This window comes from Trifolium pratense, linkage group LG6 (genome assembly GCF_020283565.1).
Source record: "Trifolium pratense cultivar HEN17-A07 linkage group LG6, ARS_RC_1.1, whole genome shotgun sequence".
Classification (NCBI taxonomy): domain Eukaryota; kingdom Viridiplantae; phylum Streptophyta; class Magnoliopsida; order Fabales; family Fabaceae; genus Trifolium; species Trifolium pratense.
Window position 1 is genome coordinate 18,150,698 of NC_060064.1, and position 25,674 is coordinate 18,176,371.

The 25,674-nt window shown below is 33.3% G+C and overlaps 3 protein-coding genes across 4 annotated transcripts; 2 read left to right on the plus strand and 1 right to left on the minus strand.

Moving 5' to 3' along the window:
- The first annotated feature begins 164 nt into the window (after nucleotides 1–164).
- LOC123892535 (probable pectin methyltransferase QUA3) lies at nucleotides 165–5,057 on the plus strand. Its single transcript, XM_045942345.1, has 7 exons — nucleotides 165–919; nucleotides 2,266–2,469; nucleotides 2,595–2,805; nucleotides 2,895–3,156; nucleotides 3,312–3,686; nucleotides 4,342–4,437; nucleotides 4,574–5,057. The coding sequence occupies exons 1-7, from the start codon at nucleotides 506–508 to the stop codon at nucleotides 4,779–4,781; spliced, it is 1,770 nt and encodes a 589-aa protein (XP_045798301.1). The 5' UTR covers nucleotides 165–505; the 3' UTR covers nucleotides 4,782–5,057.
- A 4,905-nt stretch (nucleotides 5,058–9,962) lies between these two features.
- On the plus strand, nucleotides 9,963–18,888 carry LOC123891240 (homeobox-leucine zipper protein ANTHOCYANINLESS 2-like). The gene is made up of 9 exons (XM_045941083.1): nucleotides 9,963–10,921; nucleotides 11,110–11,336; nucleotides 11,449–11,566; nucleotides 11,804–12,463; nucleotides 12,981–13,082; nucleotides 13,309–13,524; nucleotides 16,081–16,255; nucleotides 16,404–16,771; nucleotides 18,135–18,888. The coding sequence occupies exons 1-9, from the start codon at nucleotides 10,721–10,723 to the stop codon at nucleotides 18,504–18,506; spliced, it is 2,439 nt and encodes an 812-aa protein (XP_045797039.1). The 5' UTR covers nucleotides 9,963–10,720; the 3' UTR covers nucleotides 18,507–18,888.
- Nucleotides 18,889–19,239: 351 nt separating this feature from the next.
- On the minus strand, nucleotides 19,240–24,377 carry LOC123891242. 2 transcript variants are annotated; one of them, XM_045941085.1, is made up of 5 exons: nucleotides 24,124–24,377; nucleotides 22,575–23,753; nucleotides 20,103–20,309; nucleotides 19,594–19,755; nucleotides 19,240–19,479 (listed from the first exon to the last, which is right to left on the minus strand). In XM_045941085.1, exons 2-4 carry the CDS (start codon nucleotides 22,884–22,886, stop codon nucleotides 19,606–19,608), a joined length of 669 nt encoding a protein of 222 aa, XP_045797041.1. In that variant the 5' UTR covers nucleotides 22,887–23,753; nucleotides 24,124–24,377; the 3' UTR covers nucleotides 19,240–19,479; nucleotides 19,594–19,605. The 2 variants fall into 2 exon arrangements, with proteins under 2 accessions (XP_045797041.1, XP_045797040.1); XM_045941084.1 differs by having other exon boundaries at nucleotides 19,289–19,755; nucleotides 24,124–24,360.
- Nucleotides 24,378–25,674: the final 1,297 nt, after the last annotated feature.

A 25,674-nucleotide genomic window follows, 5' to 3' on the forward strand; every position in this document is an offset into this window, starting at 1 on the left:
AAACATAATCTCTCATTTAAAAACATGTAAAACATAATTATCAATATAAAATAATAAAGAAAATCTTAACCAGTGCTTAAGATACTAGATACTAAATATAATAATTTTTATTTATTTTTTGACAAGATATAATAAAAAATTCTACTTTTTAAAAATATAAAAACGAGATCATGAGAAAATCAGATCCTGCATCTTCCTCTCCATTCACACATTTTCACATCTCATTCTTCTTAAGTCCTGTCACATTCTCACATCCAAAAGAAAACCAGCAACAACACTTCTTAATAACAAAAGAAGAATCACAAAAAAAGAGTCACACTCACCAACAAACACACACATTCATACATACATACTGACACTAAAATCATAAACTCCACTGCACATTCTTATTTCCATCACAGAATTTCATAAACACCCTTTTCATTCCCACAATCAAAAAACCGATTTTGACATCAAAATCAAATACCCAAATGGCTTATTAATCAGATCCACTTTCTTCCTCAAAATGGGTCACCCCAATTTCCCACCATGGAAGCGCACAAACACCCGTCAATGGCGTCTCATTGACCTCATTTCCATTGCCTTCTTCTCCTTACTTTTTCTTTTCTTTGTCCTTTTTTACACCACCCTTGGTGGCCGGAGGGTAGTTGGTCCATCCACCGTTGATCCACAACAGCGCATTCGCCTTGTGGTGGAGATCGAGGAGGGGATGCCAAATGGCCGGACTATTGAGGCTTGTCCTGCGAGTGAGGTTGATCATATGCCTTGTGAGGATCCAAGGCGGAATAGTCAGCTGAGTAGGGAGATGAACTACTATAGGGAGAGACATTGTCCTCCCCTCGAGGAGACTGCCCTCTGTTTGATTCCTCCGCCTAATGGGTACCGGGTTCCGGTTCGGTGGCCAGAAAGCATGCATAAGGTGTGGTGTTTGTTCAATGTTTTGTTTATGATGTGCATAAAATTATAAAAAGTTTGAAAATGTTTGTTTGTTAGTTAGTTTTAACCGTTAATTATATTGTTAGTTACTATGTATGTAGCACCGACACTTCAATCATACCAATAAATGCGATTACATTCAATTACTTCGATTTTCTCTAATTATTATAGGTCTGAGTGTCGGTGTCAGTGTCGTATATGATGTCTGTGTGGGTGAAAGCTTCCTAACTTGGGTAATGTATAACTAGAAAGGACAAACCTTAGAAACTGTTTTGTTACTGTAACAACTTATATATCCCATATGCAGATTAAAAAATTTATTTGACATCAAATTTCCGAATGGTTATATTTATACTGTTGAATATATAATTCGATACTGCATCTGAGTTTTGTTTAAGTTGAAATTAGATTGTCTCAATTTTTTCGGAAGTTCTTGCGAGTTGTACTTAAATACAAATATTTATCAATTTATAGGGATTTTCTGTAAAGGAAGAACAAAGTTATTTTAATTGAGAAGCTACCGCAATGATGAAAAAATGGTGAAATTCAAATGGTAGACATGATGCATCACTGGAAATTGCGGTGGCTTTTGATATATCTATCAGAGTTCATCTAGTAAAGAAAACCCTGGTTGTTGTATTTTTAACTTAGGGCCCATTTGGATTAGCTTATTTATGAGCCTATGAAAAATAAGGTTTCACTTAAAATAAGTTTTTATATTAAATCATAAGGTGTCACTAACAAAAAATGTATCTTCATAAGATGTTTTTTTTATAAACTACCAATCCAAATGGACCCTTAGTGGTTTTCTTATGGCTGTGCTGCCTTGTTATGCTTATTTTGGAGGAAGTTATTATGGTGGGTGAAGGACTTAGGAGACTTTTTTGCGGATTTTTAGTTTAGAATAAACTACCAATCCAAAGGGACCTTTACTGCTTTTATTATGGCTGTGCTGCCTTGTTATGCTTATTTTGGAGGAAGTTATTGTGGTTGGTGAAGGGCTTAGGAGACTGTTTTTGCGGATTTTTAGTTTAGAATGGGATAGGAATGTGTATTTGGGATTGAAGTTATTGGTATCTAGTTTGCATTGTGATGAAATTGACATGAGATGAGGTGAGAATGTGATGAGACTAAATGAGAAGCCAAATTAGAGTTCAGTTTGGAGTGCACTGATATTGAGAAAGAGGTGATAGACATATGGAATGATAAGAGAGGATATTAATCCATTGGTCCATCTATTCTTGGAATGTTACTTATATTTGTCACTCATCTATCCATCTGTCTAAAAACTTTAATAATATATTTGTTTTTTTTTTTTTTTTTTTGTAGATATGGCATAGCAACATGCCACACAACAAGATTGCTGACAGGAAAGGTCACCAGGGATGGATGAAACGAGAAGGTCAACACTTTTTATTTCCCGGTGGTGGTACAATGTTTCCAGATGGAGCAGAGCAATATATTGAAAAACTTGGTCAATACATTCCCATAAATGGAGGTGTTCTGAGGACTGCACTTGACATGGGATGTGGGGTAAGCGATGTTTTCAACTTGTCCGTTTAGACCTTACCGGAATTTATCCAGTGTCCGTGTCTATGTTTATGCTTCATAGGAAGTTATCACCGTTTAACATTCAAATGCATACCGTTTTTCTACAGGTTGCTAGTTTTGGAGGATATTTACTAGCTCAAAATATTTTAACCATGTCTTTTGCTCCAAGAGATTCACATAAATCACAGATACAATTTGCTCTGGAAAGAGGAATACCAGCTTTTGTTGCTATGCTTGGAACACGAAGACTCCCATTTCCTGCATTTGGATTTGACTTAGTTCATTGTTCTCGATGTTTGATCCCGTTTACAGCGTACAGTAAGTTCTGCATCACAACTCACCTATGGATATCTTCAAATATTCTATATATGCCTATCACTTCCTTATGCAGAAACTTTACCACGCAGATGCAACTTATTTCATTGAAGTGGATAGATTACTTCGTCCTGGTGGATATTTAGTAATCTCCGGTCCTCCTGTTCGGTGGGCTAAACAGGAAAAAGAATGGTCAGATCTCCAGGCTGTGGCAAAAGCCTTGTGTTATGAACAGATAACTGTAGACGGTAACACTGCAATCTGGAAGAAGCCAACCGCAGATTCGTGTATTCCTAACGGAAATGAATTTGGTCTCGAGTTATGTGATGATTCTGATGACCTAAGCCAGGCTTGGTAATTTCCAGCATACATTTGCTAGTTTGAGTAATTTTTTGTTTTATTATAGTTGCGTCTCTTTGTGTCTTGTCCAGTGAATTCTAATTCTAACATTCTTAAAATATCTCTTATTGATTACTTTGAATTGCAAAACTAACTTGATCATTTTGCAGGTACTTCAAATTGAAGAAATGTGTAAGCAGCATGTCGTCTATCAAGGGAGATTATGCTGTTGGAACAATTCCCAAGTGGCCAGAGAGGCTAACTGCTGCACCTTCGAGGTCCACTCTCCTGAAAACCGGTGTTGATGAATATGAGGTTGACACTAAGCTGTGGGTAGGGAGGGTAGCGCACTATAAGAATTCACTAAACATAAAGTTGGGGACTCCATCGATACGCAACGTCATGGACATGAATGCATTATATGGGGGTTTTGCAGCCGCCTTAAAATCCGATCCTGTGTGGGTAATGAACGTAGTTCCAGCTCAAAAGCCACCAACTCTTGATGCGATCTTTGACAGAGGCCTTATTGGGGTCTATCATGATTGGTGAGTTTTTGCTTAAAGTTCGATGCATCTTCTCTTAAAGGGGTTATTTTCCATAATCACTAGAGTTGTGATCTTTTGGTCTACATCATAATAATTGGCAAAGCACACTTCCTTTTTTCTTCGCTGGCATGATTAAAAAATAAGATATGTTGTGGAAAATTGTGTAGTGCATGCAGTGATAATTGTCTTAGACCAGAAATTAAAATGGTATTTAAGCTACTTCATCTTGCTTATCAGTTGCTTCTACCTTTGTGCGCACCATTTTGACTTGTTTTCACTATAATAAGGGCTTAATTTCTATCATGTTTGGCCTGCCTTCTCCTTAAAAATATAGAGTAGAAAAAAAGTGAGGCCAAACGGTACCTAGATTATCTCAATCAGCTTCTGCTTTACACAGAATATGTTAAAAGTAAATAGTTTTTTTCTCCACTTTGAAATCACCGTTTCTCTAAGTAACTTAGTTTTAAGTTTTTTTAATTTTTAATTTTATTTAGGAGTCTTCTGTGGAAAAGGAGAGAGAATCTTGTAGGAATCATTACAAAATGAAAAGTGCTGAACATAGACAAATTTTTATTTATGTAGTGCATCTGAGCATGTATTTCAATTCGTAATGGATGTATTTTCTTGGATCTAAGCTGTATGGTTATGTTCCCAGGTGTGAACCTTTTTCAACGTACCCTCGAACTTATGATCTGATCCACGCGTCCAGCATTGAGTCATTTATAAAGGATCCAGCTTCTGGTAAAAGCAGGTATTTTTCTTGTTTAAACTGCAAATCTGATTAACAACTGGTTTCCTAAGCTGTTAATCTATTAATTTCCTACAAGATTGTAATATTGTAGTATTGTTGATTTCTACACCCTGATTGCTTCACAACTTCACTGCAGATGTAATATTGTTGATTTGATGGTGGAAATTGATCGAATACTGCGGCCGGAGGGAACTGTTGTGGTAAGGGACACTCCTGAAGTAATCGACAAAGTAGCTCGCATTGCTCATGCAGTGAGATGGAAGGCAACCATTTATGATAAAGAACCCGACTCACACGGCAGAGAAAAAATTCTAGTTTTGACTAAGACCTTCTGGAAGCTCTAATTCTCATTCCACTGACAGCTGTGTAATTTAGGTAAAATTCCTTTCAAAGAGATTCAGTTTTCTAACTTGTTCATATAAAGAAGACATTGAGGTTATGATTGGTAAAAATGGGAAAACTTGTGCAATTTATGTGGAAAGCACAAATCAGTGTTCATTATATTTTCTCTTAGCTTCATGGATGAATTGTAATTCAATTTTTTTTTTCAACATTACTTATTCATTGACAAAAAGAGTTAGCCATGATTCTAATTCAGTTATATTTCAGTTTGTTCTTTCTATTGTTTTTTCTTTTGGGTACATGATCCAAATTTTCATTCCTCTAACCATTTCTAGAGAAATTTTAGTAAATTATTTAATATTGGGTGAATTTTATGTATCACTAATGATGGAGCTCACATGATTTAGTTGTTTCCACATGAATTTTATGTGTTCACATTATACAAATGGTCATAGGTTCAATTTCTGACTCTTGTGTATGGAGAAAATCTAGTTAGGGGGCGGGAGCTAGAACTTACTTTGTGCCCAAAAGATGTTAGGACTTAAGCACATGGGAAGAGTCCAATCCAAAATACCAGTCCAATAGGTGGGACTTGGGAGAGCCTCATGGCTTAAATACCACATTGAGCACTTTGATATACTCGATGTGTGACTCTTAACATTGTGATTATTAAAAAGGAATCGCTTATCATGTTTTCCGGCCACATTTACGTCTCTATCTGCCACTCACCAGAATGCACACTTTGATTGTGTCACTAGGAACATAACTATACCTTTTAAAATACATATACCAAATGTATGATTCCTCTGCAAATTGATGTGAAAATTCTTATCTTATCGTATAGTGAATGACCCGAAGGTACATATGCGTGGCAAAAAAAAAAAATTGATGCAATTTTTTAAGTCAATACATGTGAGGTCTTTGAAAGTGCCACTTGTTGATTCAGTTCCTGATTCAAACAAAAACACAAATTAATCATTTTAGAGTCATTTTTGTCCCCAACTCTACTCTTTCAAAATTGCTGACATGGCAAGTGTGAAGGTTAACTCACTTGTTTATGTGTATTTACTATTTAGGGTTTAAATTGAAAGAAAATGAATGATTTTTGGTTATTCTAAAATTCCCATATTCATTCTTAAAAACCCTAATTCATTCTTCTACCTTCTCATTTCCCTGCCATTAACAGAAGTTTTAATTCGATCTACATGGATTGAAAATAGTTTAGTGTATAATTTATCAATCAGATGGCAGATGCGCATTGCTTAAGTTCAATTCGACCTCAACAAGATTGTCACGCCATGAACTTGAGCAAAGAGCACATCCAGATTTGGCTTTTTGAGAGAAAAAATCATACACATTTGTGCACTATTTAAGAGAACCTATGAAAACAGTCATGTGCATAAACTATTTTCATAACATTAATTTTGTAAAAAACCAAAGGTTTATATTTAATTAAGCTCTATGGTAGCTTATAGAAACAACTTATAGATTATACAAAAACAATATAACTTTATTTTATTGTGTTATAAAAATGAACTTGTTCATAAGTGCTTATACTATAAGGTACAGAGTAAGTTGTTACTAAACATGGCCTAACTTAAATATGAATCGATGAATCGATCCCGTTGAAATTGAAGGAAAGCGGTAAAGATAGTCTTCGACAGCTTCCATCCTTCAAATTACAGATTCCAACTTCATTTCAGATGGCTCATTACAATCAAAATCAGATAAGAATCGGCTGTACACATGAAAAGAACAAACTAGTGATGAAACCAAACTTAGCAAGCATAAAAGAATAAACTACAACTGAATGGATCTTTAATTAAAATACCTAACTTAAAGATGAACTGATGAGTCAATCCCACTGAAATTGTGGTAGAACCCAAGAAAAACACATCCGCTCGACTAAAAATGGTAAGGATAGTTTCCGACAACTTCCATCCTTCACATTATAAACTCCGATCCCTAAATCATCCAGGAAACTGCCACAGATAAAAAATATCGAATCCTTTTCGAACTTGGAGAGACAAGAGGCAGGCACAGAAAATGAATGACCATTATATCCGACAAATAAAATGTTGTCTTCCAAACTGTCAAGCTTGTTCATTTGTACAAGCCTTCCACTCTGGGCGTCCAGTTCCAATTTGTAAACATCGCCTCTATATGAAAATGTTTTCGGTATGATTTTATATATTCTCACCAAACCTAACATGATCGATGTGTTCTACCAACTTGTCAAGAACCAAACTAAGAGGAAAATCTTCTAAGTTAGCCCAGTCTACCACCATCCTTCTCATTGCTAAGATACTTGCTTATCACTCTCCACCACTCACAAAGAGCTAGATTTGATCACCTGCATCCGTGTAGTATAGACACAAAGAAATTATTTACAATTCCATATTATTCTATCAATCAATCGCATGTTTTACTATTCTTCATTGATCTGGGGAAAAGGAACCGTCTACCAGTTGGTAAGCTAGACATTAGGTAAGTGGCTTGATGAGGATAACTAAGCTGACATGTCGGAGTTTGGCCCGCCCTATCCTGCCTGACGGGTAGGGAACTTATGAAGAAAATTGACAAGTGTTATTCATGTAATCTGACCTTACAATGACTTTCTTAAAGTTTTTGGCTTATTGATCTCCAACTATATTTGTATTCATATCTGATCTATTTCTTAAAGCTTTATAGGTCTATTTTTTTATTATCTTAATATTTTGGCACTTATTTATATAGCAAATGCTAAATAGTGCCCCCTGGGCACTCTTTATTAAGCCCTTAAATAGTAAGTTTTTTATAGAATTTTTATGAAAATGCGTAAAGTCAACGCATTGAAAATTGGAGTGTTTAATTTTTTTAAATAAAAGTTTCTTTTAATGGAATGCTTAAAGAGTGCCCCGGGACACTCGTTAGCAAGACCCTATTTATATTTATATTTTTTTATCATGTTAAAAATTCAAAAAAATTGTAAAAGAAATGGTCATAATATTTTAAATATGCCTGCAAAATATCATTCAAAAAATTAAAATAATTAATTTAGTACTCCCTCCGTACTAAATTATAAGTGGCTTTGAGAAAAAAAAATTGTATCAAATTGTAAGTCGTTTTACAATACCAATGAAACATTTAATGTTTTTTTTTTTGTCAAGTGGCTAGAAAATCCACCTTAAAGGAGAATAAGTGGAGTGTCCCGGGTTCGAACCCGAGCTCTTGCACATATAGTGCAATGTCCCTACCAACTGAGCTAAGTTCATGGGGACTTAACGTTATTTTTTCTATTACTACCCTTAACTAGTATTTATTACACTCTCTTCTTTCAATTCTTCAATTTATTTTTTTTCATACCATAAATGAAGGACAATTTTGTAAACCAACTCATAATTTCTTTTTTTCATAGTACAACGTTAATTATATTTTTTAATATGTGTAAAAGTAACAAAGTGACATATATTGTGATACGGATGAAGTAAATGTGATATGTTTTTGTCATCTTTATTGTATTTTTAATTTATTTTTAAAAATTTAAACGAGATTTCATTTTAAAATTGATGAAGTAGGACTTATTTAATTTAAAAACATGTACTTAAATTTCTGTGAAGATTTCGTTGTTGTCATATTACGAGTGATTTATGCTATTTAGTCAAATTATTGAGTCCCAATAACAGTTGGGAACAGATTCCAAGGATAGAATAGAACCTCCATCATGCATGTCATTTTGTAAGTTTTCATTTTTCTTTGATATTCTCAAAAAAGTCGTTCAAAAGTATACTCCCTCCGGCCTCATACGTAGAGGTGTACGTGGGCTAGATTGAGTTGAGTTTGGCCAAAACCAAAACCCAAATCACATATGATACTCCGGGTTGGGTTTAGTAAAATAACCACCCGTTATAACATTGGGCCGGGTTTGGTAAATCCGCTAATTTCCGGGTTGGATTGGGTTGTGGGTTACCCAAATTATTTTTCTATTTTTTTTATTAAATATCTAAATATTGAATCATCATATTTTCTCATAAAAAATAACTCAATCAATGTATCTTCTTGAAAAATAGGGTAACTTTTTTTCACTATAAAAAATAATCACCCATTTTTTTGTGTAAATCTACTAATTTACGGGCTGGATAGCGCGTTATCCAAATGATTTTTTTGTTGTTTTTTAATATCAAATGACTAAACCATGAATCACTATATTTGTTTATGAAAATTATTCAATTTTTTAAAATTTTAAAAAAATAATGCGAAAAGTTATCATATTTGTTTATAAAAATTATTCAATCTTTTTTATTTTCGTAAAAAATAGTATAACTCATTTTCAATATAAAAATATTTAATAATCAAATGAAAAAAAATTTAGTATTTTCATAAAAACATTTCAAGAAACATAGCACTAGTGGGTTAGTGGGTTTTTTGAGTTGAGTCCGGTTTTACCCGAAACCCGATTTTTTTAATGGGTTTTTCATTTTTGAAATCCATATCCACCTACTTGCCCGACCCAACCCACTTTTTTGGGTTGGATTGGGTGGGTTTGTCCGGGTCGACCGGATTTGCCCAACCCATGTACACCCCTACTCATACGTAAGCAAAAGTAGTTTTTGTCAGGTTCATTGAAAAATAAATGTATTTAGTCTAAAATATAGACCAAATACATTACTTTTTCAATAAATCTATAAAAATTATTTTTGCTTACGTACGAGATCGGAGGGAGTACAAACTTTATAACAAAAATACAAGAAAGGTGACCTCAAAGAAGATAAAAGAAGAAAAAAGAGAAAGTGTGACCACAATGTAAATAGAGTCAACCTAGCTACCCTTTTTGGATGCATGTACTTGTAGTTTTTTTGTAAGGCTTTCAAGAGTCCACATGTTTGGACCTAGATTTCCTACTGTTGAAAAACCACACAGTTTAACACTGTAATGAATCTTTACCACTGATTTTTTATCAAACGGTTTTGATTAAATATACTCTAAAATAATCCTGACCATTCATTATGATCGGACGGTTCACACCGTAACTGCGTCAACGCAGTTACAGCAGGGAATCTTTTTCCCACATGTTTAAGTTAACATCTACCTATACCTTTTTTCCTCTCCTTTTCACCTTAATTAGGCACATCATTATCTAATCAAACTTGGTGGATCCATTGTGTTGCATCTCTCATAATAGTGTTGAATTAATCTACAAAGTCAAGGTGTTCAACATTTTAATGAATTCTAAAGTCATAGTAAATGAGAGAACTTAGTGTCTGAAACTCGGTCATATATAGCATTCAGTCTAATAATTTAAACATATTTTTTCAGTTGAGTTAGGATTTATGGACATCACAACTAATTTATATAAGTATTTTCTATAATTTTTTATTAGTGAGCACAAGAGAGTTTATAAAATACTCAATCGGTTTTCGATTATTAAAAAAAATTATATTTTTGTTTATCGAATAACGATATATCTAATTAGATGGGATATATTTGTTATTTAATGAAAAAAATATTAATTTTTATTTATAATTAGCAAACCAAGAGAGTAGGTAAAAGACATAAAAGGAAATTTCAACTCAATAACAAAAGTTTTTTCTTTTAATTTTCTTCTAAAATAATCAATAATTTTTCATATTATTACTTTATCTATTTCTCTCTCTTGTTTTCTATCTATTTATAAGTATATTATGTTTTCTTGGATTAAAATATATTTGTTTTTGATTGTACACCCAAGTTTATAAGGCTGATTCCAAGCAACCCAATTCATTTCTCTTCTCTAGATACATACCCTTTATTTTGGAAAATCTAGGATAAGAATAATCACTACAAAAAGAAAAAATCTCTACAAAGCTGAATCACTAGTAACACTAGCTAACAAGAACCTATTTTCTATTTTCAAAGAGATTGTTCAGAACTTTTGTGGTGCTTGATTGTCAAAAGAAAACAAAGCAAAAAAAATTCTACTTTGATGAGTTTTGGTGACAATAAGTCAGGTTGTGGTGAAAGTGCTAAAATCAGTTCAGTATCAGATATTGCTTTTAGCAACGGAACAAACCATAACAACAACTATAGAATAATAATGCCTTCTAGTGCAATCTCACAACCTCATTTATCAACTCCAACTTTGGTTAAATCCATGTTCAACTCACCTGGTCTATCTTTATCACTTGTAAGAGATTATATATATATATTAATTATACCATTTTTTTCCTGCTTTATCGTTAGTTTAATCTGGTTCAGGGTCAGTTCTGACATCTAGTTTCAGCCCCTCCCGATCGCAGTTATACCATCTTTTAGCTTAACTATTCTTCTTTTTATTTTTATGCTTTGTTGTTTGGCCAAAATTGAATATTACAGCAAACAAATATGGAAGGACAAGGTGGAGGTGGTGATATGAGTAGATTAATGGCAGAGAGTTTTCATGGTTTGAGAAGGAACAGAGAAGAAGAAGAAGAAGAACATGAAAGCAGATCTGGTGGTAGTGATAACATAGATGGTGTTTCCGGTGACGATGCTGCCGACAATCCACCAAGGAAAAAACGTTATCACCGACATACTCCTCAACAAATTCAAGAACTTGAATCGTATGTATCATAATTTGATCCCTTCATCACAAAAACAAAAATTTTATATATAATTCTATAAAAAAAATTGTGGGGTTTAATTTATTTTTTGTTTGTCTTTTGATTTTTTTAGGATGTTTAAAGAGTGTCCTCACCCTGATGAAAAACAAAGGCTTGAACTCAGCAAAAGGCTTTGTTTGGAAACAAGACAAGTTAAGTTTTGGTTCCAAAATAGAAGAACACAAATGAAGGTAACAAAAAACTTTTCAAAAGTCCTTTTTTGTATTCATGGAAGTTAACAATTTTTTTAAAGGGATTCTGAACATTGTAGCACAAACACTTCTGATTGAAAATGTGTTTGGTGTCTAGCACGACACTGACACATGTAATTAAATTTAATTAACTAATTCTTTTAAATTATTACGATTGTGAATTTGTGTCGATGCTTCATAGATTTTTAATTTTTGTATGTTTTCTATTTAAACCAGACTCAATTGGAGCGCCATGAAAATTCACTACTTAGGCAAGCAAATGATAAGCTAAGAGTTGAGAACATGTCAATAAGAGAAGCAATGAGGAATCCTATGTGCTCAAATTGTGGAGGACCAACAATTGTTAATGAAATTTCACTTGAAGAACAACATCTAAGAATTGAAAATGCAAGATTAAAAGATGATCTAGAAAGAGTTTGTACACTTGCTAGCAAGTTTTTAGGCCGTCCGATTACTTCGTTACCAAACTCAAGTTTAGAATTTAGTTTTGTTGGTGATCATAGCAATACTTTGCCTTCAACATTACCCTTAGGACAAGATTTTGGAATGGTGTCAATTTCACCACCTTCAACAATAATAGCAACAAATAGTACTAGTAGTAATGGTTTTGATAGATCAATAGAGAGGTCTATGCTTCTTGAACTTGCTTTGGTTGCAATGGATGAGTTAGTAAAAATGGCACAAACTAATGAGCCCCTTTGGATTAGAAGTGTTGAAGGTGGAAGAGAAATTCTTAACCATGAGGAATATACAAGGACAATAAGTACTTCTTCTTGCATTGGTTTGAAACCAAATGGTTTTGTTTCTGAGGCTTCTAGAGAAAGTGGTGTTGTTATCATAAACAGCTTGGCTCTTGTTGAAACTTTAATGGACTCAGTATGCTTTTTTCAACTACTTGATTCAATTTTCTCCATCTTCTTTTCCTCTTTATTATTCTTGTCTTCTAATTTTAAGTTATTATAGCATAATGATCTTTTTCTTTTATCATTTTATGTGGATAATATACTTACTACTAGAAAAAAAAAATTTACTACTAGAAAATAGTAGATTAGAAACTAGAATGAAATTTGTTTGATGATAAAAAAAAAAAAAAAAAAATCGGTGACCGATAGAGATCAAGATCATACGACTCTTTAGTTGTTTTTTATTGAATGCATTTAAATTTTAACTGTCTGATCTCAATATAACAGAGGATGATGTGCTAATGCCTGCATGAATGCGAACTATTTCTCAATATTGGCGATCTGAATTAAAAAATCTAGACAAGTTTTATATTTTGTACTTATAATAACAAATTTATGTTTCTAATATATTATATTTTTGAATAGTGATTTACTTATATCTATATATTAATTTGTTGTACTTGAAACTGATTTTGGTTCTGTTGTAACAGAATCGATGGTCAGAGATGTTCCCTTGTGTGATTGCAAGAACCTCAACAAATGAAGTGATATCTAGTGGAATAAATGGAACCAGAAATGGTGCTCTTCAATTGGTATATAAATTATTATAAACATAAATAAAAATTGTTACCGGGGTGGAATGGGTAGCTCAATGAGTTGGAGGTTAGGGTTCAAGTCCTGACAAACAGAAAAACTAACATAACATTATAATATACTAACAATTTGCCATTAAAAAAATAAATTTGAAATTGTTACCTTTCATTAATATTTTATCTTTTTAATTTATTTACCACATGAAATTTGTTTGTGAATTAACAGATGCAAGCTGAACTTCAAGTACTATCTCCATTGGTTCCTGTTCGTTTGGTGAATTTTCTAAGGTTTTGCAAGCAGCACGCAGAAGGAGTATGGGCAGTGGTTGATGTGTCTATAGATACCATCACACAAACTTCAGCTGTTGCATCCACTTTTCTTAATTGTAGGAAGCTTCCTTCTGGTTTTCTGGTTCAAGATATGCCAAATGGTTACTCCAAGGTAAAAAATATATATTTTCCAATTGGTTCTAGTCAATAATGTGAATAGATTAATTTCTATGCACTTGATAACATAATTTTTAAGCTATTTTGCATGTTTCATCTTACTTTTATTTTAGGTTTAAAGATGATTTCCTATGTTTAAAAAATGTCAAGTCGGTCTGTTGCATTACTAATGTTATAATAAGTTAGCCACTTCGACAAATTTCCATTAAAAACATGCATGCGACTAATAGAGGCGCATACCTGAATAACATTGAGGGGTGTATGTAGATGTTATAAACAGAGTTAACTCAAAAATTGACGAAAATGACGAACTTTTGTTGATATCAATAACGTATGAGACCAACTTAAAATTTTATAAACGTAAAGAATAAACTTAAAACCTAAAATAAATGTAGATCAAATATGCGATTTTGCCTACAAATTACAGACCTTACTATTTTGAGTAAATTTTAATAAAATACTGCATTTGTTCTCCAATATTTTTTATACATGTTTAGTAGATAACTAGATATGGTTATAGTCTATTTTTAACCAATTTTTAGAAGTACATATTAGATTTATTTTGGAAAGGATTCAAACTCTGACAAAAGTTGTGTTGAATATAGTTTTGTAAGGACACCTATAATAAACCGTACTATATCTCACCTGTTTTTTTTTCTTCTTTCATAATAATTAACAACATTTATTGTATTACTTCCAAGTTGATGTACAAGTAATTGAAACATGGTAGTTGAATTGAGCAATAATTTAAAGTTTGGGAGGGGAAAACACAAAGCTAAGGAATCATGGAGCTTTTGCTTTCCCAAGCAACTTAGAAAGCTCATGCTTCCAAGTAATTCATTTTATTTAGTTAGTATTCACTATAGAATCACTCTGTCAGTGATGATTCCCATGTTAATTATATACTAATAGTAGTATTTTTTAATTAGTCTCAATCGTTAGTTGGTTTAGTGATGATTGACGCTAAACTTGGTAGGAAAGATCACGGTTCAATTCCCCGTAACTATGATCGGAAGGGGGCTGAAACCACTTGATGTCACAACTGACTCCCGAACCAGATTCAACTAGTAGTGAAAACAAAAAAACAAAAAGAGTAGTACTATACTCATTTCATCACATGAATTCAAGTGATCATGAACACATAAATTTAGGTGAAATCTAGGTGAAAACATTGATCTATTCATGGAAGTCTCTATCACTTAAATTTTGGTTGCTACATGAACACATTAATTACAAACCCTTTTAAGTAATTAATTGTTTATTTTAACTTATTCACACACACACACACTATAAAAAATTCGTGTGATGTTTCTATTCCAATCTTTCATGCTATAATTTGGTTGTTCCCTATAAGCATATTATTTTAAATCATGAAATTGTGTGTGACCTTGTTAAGAGGACCCTACAAAATTATAGGTCAGTTAAATAAGATATTCATTGTGAACCATTTTGAATGAAGATAGATAATAGACAGGATATTTTGTCTTTTTGTTATGAGTGTTTGGGATGAGTTCACCATACTGCAAAGATCATAGCAAATCTCGATGAACCTTTTTATATTGCATGCAGCTTCTCTAAAATCCCGGATGATGACTTTATCTAATAGTACCATTATTTTATGTACATGCTGGAACTCCATAATATACCTTTGTCTGTCGTTGAGCCTAATTGCCAGCCTTTTTACATGATTTTCTTTTCATACATTTCCATCATCATCATCATCTGATTTCTTAAACTTGATGTGTAGATATAAATATGGGTGGGTGCCTGATAGCAAAAATCTCATAGCAGAGGGTCTTGAACTCGATAGGGATACCATATGGTCTTTGAAGAAGGCTTATAAATATATCTTAATGTCATTTCTCATACAAGTGAAACTCAACATCATGTTCAAATTTCTTTGGAGTCACTCGGATTTTGTAAAAACTGCCCTTTAATTAGATATCCAACATAGACTATTGCTTGTAATTTTGTCAAATTTATTGTATTTAGAAAAGGGTCGGGTTAACTGGTGACTCCAGAGCACTAGCTAAGATTATAAAAAAAAACGGCAATTTTATATTGAAAATAGTATTTTATTTTATTTTTTATATTTCAAATATGAAGGAAGCTATTTCAACATCAAATTTGGGGATAAAAATTTGACATCAGATTTTCTCCACTCACAAGCACGTAATTCAATGCATGCAAATAATATTAAAAAAACAAAAAATGTATATTTATTGTATTTTTGTTAGAAAATTGTGTTTGAATATAACATTCTCCTTCAAATATATTGACTAAACTAGTTAAGTGATTGGTTTCTTTAACTTGCGCTCTGAGGACACTAATTAACATTTTCCTTTAAAAAATTTAATAACTCAATTATTTTATTTTTATTTTTTGGTAGAGAATAACTCAATTATTTAATTCCTCCCTTATAGTATTAATGGAAGAATTAGTGAATCCAATGAATATTTATAAATCTGTGCTAGCTAAATTTCAATAATGTTGGGGGAACGTGACATTGGAAGAACTAACATAGTTGATTTACATGAATATGATGATGTAGGTGACATGGGTGGAGCATACGGAATACGAAGAAAACCAAGTTCACCAACTTTATAGGCCCTTGCTAAGCTTAGGCATGGGATTTGGTGCACAACGTTGGGTTGCAACCCTACAACGCCAATGTGAATGTCTAGCCATCTTAATGTCATCGGCACTTCCATCTCGAGAACAATCAGGTATATGTACATGCGTACATACATACGTACGTACGTACATTTTTAGCAAACGTTTGAGAGTAATTAATCTTAATCCTAAACTATCAAATACAAAATGCATGTCAAGTGTCCGATATAACCCAAGGAAGTTGTTTTTCTATATGGCCAGCAATAAGCTCGGGAGGAAGGCGTAGCATGCTAAAGCTAGCACATCGAATGACAAACAACTTTTGTGCCGGAGTTTGTGCATCGACGGTCCACAAATGGAACAAGTTGAATGCAGGGAACGTGGGCGAGGATGTTAGGGTGATGACGCGAAAGAGTGTTGATGATCCCGGTGAGCCACCGGGGGTTGTACTAAGTGCAGCAACCTCCGTTTGGCTACCTGCTTCACAGCAAAAAGTCTTCAATTTCTTACGCAACGAGAGGCTTCGAAGCGAGTGGGACATACTCTCCAATGGTGGACCCATGCAAGAGATGGCTCACATTGCCAAAGGACATGACCATGGCAACTGTGTCTCCCTCCTACGAGCTAGTGTATGAATCTCTCTTCCATCTTCAATGCCTTTTTTTATTTATTATATTCAATGTCATTCTTGTCTTTATCTTCTAAGTAAGTGTTTTAAAAATGGTAGACATGAATTAGAAGTTTAAAAAAATTAAATCTTAGTCAAAAAAAAAAAAAATTAAATATTCTTTACTTAGAATTTAATTACCATATAATAAGTGAATGACAAAATTCAAAAATTTAGACGCAAAAATTGTTAGAGAATATAAATATGGACAAAACTTTATATGCATTTCTTTAGATGCAGTTTTTCTTATTACTCTCACAAAAAGATAGTTATTTATATTTTTTAATTAAAAAAAGAAAAAGAAAATTGTTTTTAAATAAAAATAATTTCCCCCCATGTATCTAGCACAGTAAAAACTGTGTATATGAAACTGTACATAAGTTTGGTCTATAAATATTATTTTCCATTTTTATGTAAAATATTTCTTTTAAAGAAAGACAATATTATTGTTGATGCCATCATAGTTGAGTAACTTGAGTTGAAACTTTCACTCATGGCCATCCTCACTCTGTATTTATAAGCAAAAATAAAAACTTTTATTGTCCTAAATTGTATGCTAAAAAATCAAATTTTATTATTTTTAAGATTAAATTTTACTTTTTTTTTTTTATTTAATTTGTTTTCTTTCTTCATTTTCTCATTATCAATAAAAATTATTTTTACATAATTTGAAATGGAGTGCCGGTTTTATTTTTCATTGCATAAGTTGAAAGATTGAATGGCGTACGCTTTACTATTCTTGATTTGAGTGTTGCATGAGATTGTCATGAGATAAAAAGGTAAAATTGAGAAGGACAGGGGTTGAAAATATTTGGAAGCATCTATGAGGACAATTTGTACCTCGAATATGGCAGTGTTTGTTTCAGTAAACTTTTACCAAAAGTCAAAATAAGAAACATTTGTCAACTTGCAATTTTCTAACCTCTTACCTCATTTTTTTATTTTTTTATTAATTAAGTTCATTTAGAAAAAGAAAACAAAAAAAGTGGTACCAAGTTTGACTTCTTTGACTACCTCTCCACACCGATCAACTTAACAAAAAACGACAACAAATAAAATTGAAATAATTTTTTAAAATTAAAATCTATCAAGTATGAGTTAAGCTTTACTGGTTGAAAATGTTAATGTTTCAAAAAAAAAAAATTAACATTTTCAACTTGTATAATTATTCTTTATCTAATGTATGAATCTATCAATACAATCTAGTGCGTTCTTCTTCACGACTAAACAATACATGTGTTATAATAATTAATTTAAAATTCTTAGAACTTATGGGAATGTTCACCAAACTATTTTTAATGTTTTTTTCTTCTTAATTATTGCAGGGTAATAATTCAAGCCAAAGTAGCATGTTGATTCTACAGGAAACATGCACAGATGCGTCAGGTTCACTTGTTGTGTATGCGCCGGTAGATATACCTGCAATGCATGTAGTAATGAACGGCGGCGATTCAGCTTACGTTGCACTTCTTCCATCGGGCTTTGCCATCTTGCCTGATGGATATAGCGACGATAGTGATAATCAAAGAGGCGGATTGCAGCATAGAGCAAATGGATCTCTTTTGACGGTCGCGTTTCAGATACTTGTGAACAGTCTTCCCACCGCGAAGCTCACGGTGGAATCAGTTGAGACAGTTAACAATCTCATTTCATGTACCGTTCAAAAGATAAAAGCAGCACTTCAATGTGAGAGTTGAATGTCACATTACACAATAATTCTCATGTAACTCTAATTCAAGTGTTGATTGTATAATGTATTTTGTACAAGTTTTTCTTTTTAACCTATACCCTCATAGTTATAAGCTGAAATTTAAGAGGAATTAAATTTTAATCTGTGAGATCTATTTTTAAATTTATATAAATCTCACTTAAATTTCACCTCAATAACTAAGAGAGTATTAAATATTGTTATCATTACTAATATTTTTATTAGTATGGCAACAAAAATAAAAGCTTTTAGGCTTCCAAATTATTTTGGTCTATGCAAATATGGCCAGTTTTGATTTTCATCCCTGTAAAAAAAATGATTATATCCCTTTAAAATCTCAAAACATTTTAAAGAGTCCCTGATTTAAAAAATTTGCTGACATGTCTACTTTTCGATGATTTGACAGATGATGACGGTACCTTTTGCTGACGTGTATCCTAACCTCCCCATTTTTATTTAACTTTAAATCAAAATTGCAATAATAATTTTTAATAACAAAATAAAATTAAGAGCTTGTTTTAAATTGAAAGGGGCAAAATTAAATCTGCAATTAGGGTTCCTCCGTTGTTGAACCAATTGAGCAATAGATATTACAGTTCCATTAGAAGGTATCCCTGCAGATGCACAATAAGCAGACAAAGCAGCCGAGTTAGTATTATTGTTCCATTTGTTTCGGTATCTTTTGCTAGCACTCCTAAGAGCATCCACAATAGAGCTCTCTATTTTTTGTTACCCAAATGAGTCTCACGTGTATATATCACTCATTTATAATTTTTCAATAATAGTACTTAATAAGCACTCAATTCCGTAGATATGGATCGCACCAACAGTTCATCCACCAATAACTCTACATCATTATAAATGGATTCCACAAAGAATGAATTTTACAGCCCATCTTAAAAAACTGGCCTTACCCTAAGAGTTATAACCTTTACATGTTCTTGTTCCCTAACCTATTTATCCTGCAATTAAATTTGGGGGAAGGTTAGACAAGGCTAAATGAATTAAAAAAATAATACAAAAATAAAATGAAGCATAGGCGCTTCAATTAAAACACTACCCAAATCAATTCATACATTGGAATTTATCTAGGGTCGTGAAGTCGAACAAAACTTATCCCTCATGCATGATGTGATGAGCTTGGACGTTTCCTCAGCCTCAATTTGCTTGCTAATGTCGGCTTTTGATGCACGATCTGGATGGAACTTCAACATAGCCCGTCTATAGGCAGCTTGCACCTGGAATGATCATCAGAAGATAAAAATGTTAAGCATAAAACACAGAACAAAAGGCACTATTCAAATAAGAATCATAAATAGCTCACAATTTCATTACATGTATGATAAAAATGAACTCAAGTACTCAACCTTGAGAAGGGGAAGACATCAGATATGTTACTCAAATATGTTCAATTGTAAATGAGGAAAATAAAATTTAAAATATAATGAATATCTGATATTAGCATAGTATTGAATAAAGTACCGAAAGATTGTAGCATAGTATTGAAATATTATACAGAATCTAAAACATGAAGTGAGGTAAAGAATGATGCGATATTGAAAAGCAATAGATAAACACAACTTGCCTCATTTGGTGAAGGTCTAAGACTTTCCCCCACATTTATTCCTAAGCCACGAAGCAGTGAGGTCATATCTGTGCATTGCCTCTCCAATTGATCGAGCTTCTTCTTTATTTCGTTCCGCAGTTTTTCTTTCATGTTCATTAATTCTTTGTCCTGATTTTCAGCCCTTTTTCTTTTGCGCATTTCGCGCATTTTTTGTGCTTCCTCTGCCTGTAGTATGCATATAAGTTTACGGTAAAATTACAAGTAACATCAAATAATTTGTTTAAATTAATTGATTGTTTAAACATTTAGTATTAATAAGTTAACCCTTTTGGGTTTGTTGGTTAGTTCAATGTGGGCCTAGCCCACTACCCAATAATGAAAGAAATAAGTAACCCTAGTCCTAAAATTCTCATCAGCCGCCAGCAACTTCATTTTCTCATCAGCCGCAAGCTACTTCCATTGTCTTCATCTTCATCGTTCTTTTTTTTTTCTTCTTCGTTCTTCATTTCTTTTCTTCTTTGCAGTTTGCGATGGATGCAGACTTCAGAAACGACGAAAAGTAACTGTCGTTTTGCCTAATATGTGAAACTCGGCCGCTTTGACCCACATCCGACCCGCTACGCTCCCCGCAATAGCGCCCACTCCGGCTGCTTACCCATACGCGACGCACCGGTGCGCCTGGGAGCGGCCACTTCAAAAATCCGCTTCGCACCGCTATTGCGGCCGCATTGGCCACTTTTAACAACATAGGCCTAGAGCTGTCAAAACGGGCAGCCCGGCCAATTTCGGGCCGACCCGGTCGGGCTTCGGGCTTCGTTGGGCCGGGCTAAAAAGCCCGGATAAAAAACGGGCTACCAAAATTAGTGCCCGAGCCCGGCCCGGTACGGGTAGTCAGGCTTTCGGGCGGCCCGGTTTATCTTTTTTTTAATTTTTTTTTACTTTTAGTGCTCAAACTCAACTATATAAATAACATTAATAATTCTCGCGCGTCCTATTTTTTACTCATCCGCTATAAATATTATATAATTCGCGCACGCCGTATTTTTACTCATCCCCTATCTACGAGTTTCTCGCGCGCCCTATTTTTACTCATCCACTACCTACGAGTTTCTCGCGCCCTATTTTTACGCATCCGCTACTTACGAGTTTCTCGCGCGTCATATTTTTACTCATCCGCTACCTACGACTTTCTCGCGCGCCCTATTTTTACTCATCCGCTACGTACAAGTTTCTCGCGCGCCCTATTTTTATTCATCCCCTAACTACGAGTTTCTTGGGTGCCCTATTTTTACTCCTGCTACTTAAGTAGCGGACGGTATTTTATAATTTATATTACAAACTAATTTCAAATCATCCGAAACAAATTATTTATATTTATATTTTATTTTATTTTTAATTTTAATTTTTTCGGGCATGCGGGCCGCCCGCGGCCCATTCGGGCTAGCCCATATTTTAATCGGTCTTTGTCGGGCCGGGCTAAAAAGCCCGGAAATAATTCGGGCTAGGATTTTCAAGGCCCGAGCCCGGGAAAAAATCGGGCTTGGCGGGCCGGCCCATTCGGGCTAGCCCATTTTGACAGCTCTTATGCGCCAACACAAATACTTAAATTCCCTTTCATATTTCAAGGTTTTAGAACTGCACAGTGACTCACCATATATTCCACAGTCCCACGCCTTTGCATTATTCTACTTGAATACATCACACTAGAATACACCGAATGAGATGCTTTCTCATTCTTATTCTACTTGAATACATCGCTTGCATAATTTGGGCCTAATTTACTGTGCTTTGTACTTATGCCACACTTTCATGCATCTAACTTGAGTGAAACTGGTATTGGCTTGGGACATGGGAGTGTGCTCCTCCTTAAGGTCTCAGGTTCGATTCTCTCTGGTACCAATTTGGGTGGGCTAATTTAGCTTCTTCAAAAAAAAAAAAAACTTGAGTGAAACTCAATTTGGAAACATTAGGCATTTTGGATCTATCTGTGAAAAGCGCATGAGCTTTTCAATAAGGTTTCTCCAATAGATACGAGGGTATGGTCAGCTCTATTTCATATATTTTCTCTTTTTTCTTGATTGTTTTCTATTTTGTTCTCTCATCTAGTATATACTTTCTTAGCAAAAAAGATACACATTCACAAATATTATTCTTAGCATATTTTTTCTTTTAATAGTAATATATTTATTCTTTTACATACACACATCAATTTAATAATCATAGAGATGAATAACAATAGTAGACATGAAGAGTAGATAAAATTATGCCCGCCTTTATTTGAAACTCCTACAGTTTCAAGTTATCATCCAAGTCCCAAAACTATAAGGGCTTCAGATGTAAACTAGATAAGTCTAATCTAAACAATAAATACACTTGAATTTCCAAGGGAGGCAGCATTTACCAACTGATTCGCCCCCCTTCAACATGCAAGACAAACTATGCAACTGTTTAAAGAGCCAAGGCATAACTGGAATAGGAAAAAAGAATCACCTGAATTTGCAATGCTCGCTGTCTGGATGCCAATTCCTCTTCCATGGCTTGTTTATATAAATCGGTTTCCTTATGCTTTTCTTTTTGATTAATTATATTCTTCTTACTTGAAGCAGGAATATCAGCATCTTGAGTATGTAACTCAAACTCATGACCATTATAATTCATTTTATCAAAAGAGGCACCGTTAGAATTCCCTTCAAAAATATTGTCGTTTTTATTCCTCAATGGAGATTCATCACTGTCAACTTGCCTGTCATGTGCATTCAATTGAGATTCATCATCGTCAACTTCCATGTCATTGGAGCTCATAAATTTAGACTCTTCATCACCTAGAACTTTCTCTAACCTTGAAGAACCAGTAAAACCATTACAGAAGTTAGAATTTTCGGAGTTGGGGCAGGAAGAAACTTTTTCTCTCGTTGCCTTTTCTCCATGCCGAATATCATCCTTAACAGTGAAGAAAGATTGATTCTCCTTGACATAATTACTACTGCTAGGACCATATAAAGGGCCCTTCCCATGCCTTTGAGACTTATTTTCCACTTCTATATTATTGTAATTATTTCTATGTAAACCAAAAGAACTAGCACGCTCATTAAATACACGGCCCTTTCTCTTTGCCGAAACCTTTTCCCACTGTTCACGTTTTATGACCTCACAATCAGAACAATCACTATCAGATGACTCAATTTCAGACCCATATAAACCATAACGATTTCTTAAAGCAGTCCTTGAAGAGAAAACTTCCTTACTTTTTTGCCTCTTTGAAACAGAATCTTTTTCTTACACATCACAATCATCAACATCTACATGTACAGAATTTCGCACACTTGAGGTCGTAGAAAACCTTTTGTTTGAAGAGGCATCACTATCCAACTCTCCAACACCATCAACATCAATTCCAGAATGATCCACATCATCATCATTAATGCTAATAACACTATGTGGTGTCGATGTTCTATCTCTAATAGGCCCACTAAAACCGCACAAATTTTGTAAAACAGCATCAGGACAATCTATCATTTCTACATCATCAAATTGATCACAATCTAAGTCAATGTAAACAATATTCTCTAAATCCAGTTTCGCCCGACCAGTTTTGGATGTATTCTTCCTCATAGAACATGTCCGGGGTTGAAAGTGCTCTCTTGAGACACCTTTTCCAAGCATCTATACCTGCATAATAACATAAACAACAACTCAACAGAATATCTTCAAGCATATAAATATTTCTCCATTAAATTAAAATAAAAATAAAATATTACCATAGAATATACATATACATATACATTAATTAAATATAAAATTCAATCATACCAAAATTGATTTATGTATCGTGTTATTAAATATAAACTTCAATCATATCAAAATCAACTAAGACATACGATAATTTTGACATTCATGTATTCCACACAATCCTAAAAAATGGAACAAAACCCTAATCTAATCAATAACGTGAAGGAGAAGCCGAACTAAAAATAAAATAATAGCAATGATGAACGGTTATGTAAAATTGGGAGAAAAATAACTGAAATGGAAACCCTACCTCCGTAATCAGTGAGTGAGAATTCAGAATCGAAGGAAAAGCAGAAGAAGCTTAGAGGGAGAATATGATACGATGGAAAAAGCTATGAATTTTGCTGCGAAGTAGAGTCAAACATTAACGCAGAGTCGATTTTGTATTTATCTCAATTTCAAATGAAGGATGAATTGAATTAGCATTTGGGTTTTGCCTCTTGTCTTTAGCGCGCTCTCTCTCTTGTCCATTTTTCCGCAGTTTGGGACTTTTTTCTTGTCAAATACTCCTTAAAACTTTAAAATTTCTTAAATATCTTTCTGAAATTCGGAAATATGAAAATATTTTTTGAAGTTATAAAAATCAATAAAATTGCTGTCTGACACTACTGGTCAGAGTCCACATCAGGGATAATTTGATTGACGTTTTATAATTTTATGAGTATTTTCCTATTTCCAAATTTTGAGGATATTTAACTGTTTACTTTTTTTTTCTCAATTTTTCTAGCTTTTTTATGAGGTTGGACTTTTTTTATTTTTATTATTATTATAATAATAAAATGAAAAATAAATTTTAGATTTTTTTTATTTAGAGATGTATCATGTAGTAATGTATGGATTGAGTTTTGATAAATTTTATAAAAATTAATAATTTTTTTTTATTCAATCATTAAGATTAAGATTTTTACTAAGGGTACGAATGGTAAAATATTTCTAATTGTGCATTGGTTTTTTAAAATGACCAAAAGATTTGGGACAAAACTAAAAAGTCAAAAGCACCAAAGATTTGGAACGGAGGGTACTTTATAATCCTACATCACAATTGTTCTACACGTTATCCTGGACATCATTCAAAGTGCACAATTGTCTCAAACAACGTGTTAGACATCTATCATCTAAAGAACATAATTTCAACGTGTTGTATTCAAATTGAATTTTCATTTCTCCTTTTTCATTTTTTTTACTCTCTTATCTTTACTAGGTAAAATGTAAATGGGGTGATTCTATAATCTTTTTCATATACAACTTATGCCAAATATTTTGTCATCGCCCTTGATTTGGTTCATCTACTCGCATTAATTTGGTTTATCTTCCATTTTTGTCTTATAAGAGCTTGTTGATGAGGAATGATGCACTGAAAAACAAGGAGAGGAATCTTGGGGTTGTTGTTGGTGTTATGTTTTATAGTAATTTGCATAATTTATTGATGCATCAAATTGTGCTATTTTGTTGTTGTTCTATTTCAAATCAAGTTGTAATTTTAGAATTGATGTTTTAATTTCAAAAACATTTGAGAATGTGTATTTGTGATTGTGTTCTCTTTGATATATAGTAATTTGAGTGAATATCAATTTGAGAATGTGTGTCTGTGATTGTGTTTCATTTCAAAAAATTATGACTACATGTGACTGCATCATGTTTGGCCATTTACATTCACAAAGTAGTGAAATTCCGAGTTCACTATCACACTGCATGTTCAAAACCATACTTTTTAATTTACAAAGAAATTAAATTGCTGCTATTGTGACCGTTGCAACAACGACTCTTTCATTTCAATTTGAAAATTATTATGTATCATGTC

What these genes read in the sequence shown, in the direction of transcription:
- LOC123892535 (XM_045942345.1), top strand. Translation starts at nt 506, where the DNA reads ATGGGTCACCCCAATTTCCCACCATGGAAGCGCACAAACACCCGTCAA. An exon ending in GGCCAGAAAGCATGCATAAG is followed by an intron (nt 920 to 2,265) that starts GTGTGGTGTTTG and finishes TTTTTTTTGTAG; the next exon opens with ATATGGCATAGCAACATGCC. An exon ending in GATGACCTAAGCCAGGCTTG is followed by an intron (nt 3,157 to 3,311) that starts GTAATTTCCAGC and finishes ATCATTTTGCAG; the next exon opens with GTACTTCAAATTGAAGAAAT.
- LOC123891240 (XM_045941083.1), top strand. Translation starts at nt 10,721, where the DNA reads ATGAGTTTTGGTGACAATAAGTCAGGTTGTGGTGAAAGTGCTAAAATC. An exon ending in GAAATGGTGCTCTTCAATTG is followed by an intron (nt 13,083 to 13,308) that starts GTATATAAATTA and finishes GTGAATTAACAG; the next exon opens with ATGCAAGCTGAACTTCAAGT. An exon ending in TGCCAAATGGTTACTCCAAG is followed by an intron (nt 13,525 to 16,080) that starts GTAAAAAATATA and finishes ATGATGATGTAG; the next exon opens with GTGACATGGGTGGAGCATAC.
- LOC123891242 (XM_045941085.1), bottom strand. Translation starts at nt 22,886, where the DNA reads ATGAGCTCCAATGACATGGAAGTTGACGATGATGAATCTCAATTGAAT. An exon ending in AGCGAGCATTGCAAATTCAG is followed by an intron (nt 20,310 to 22,574) that starts GTGATTCTTTTT and finishes TGCATACTACAG; the next exon opens with GCAGAGGAAGCACAAAAAAT. An exon ending in TTAGACCTTCACCAAATGAG is followed by an intron (nt 19,756 to 20,102) that starts GCAAGTTGTGTT and finishes TGATCATTCCAG; the next exon opens with GTGCAAGCTGCCTATAGACG.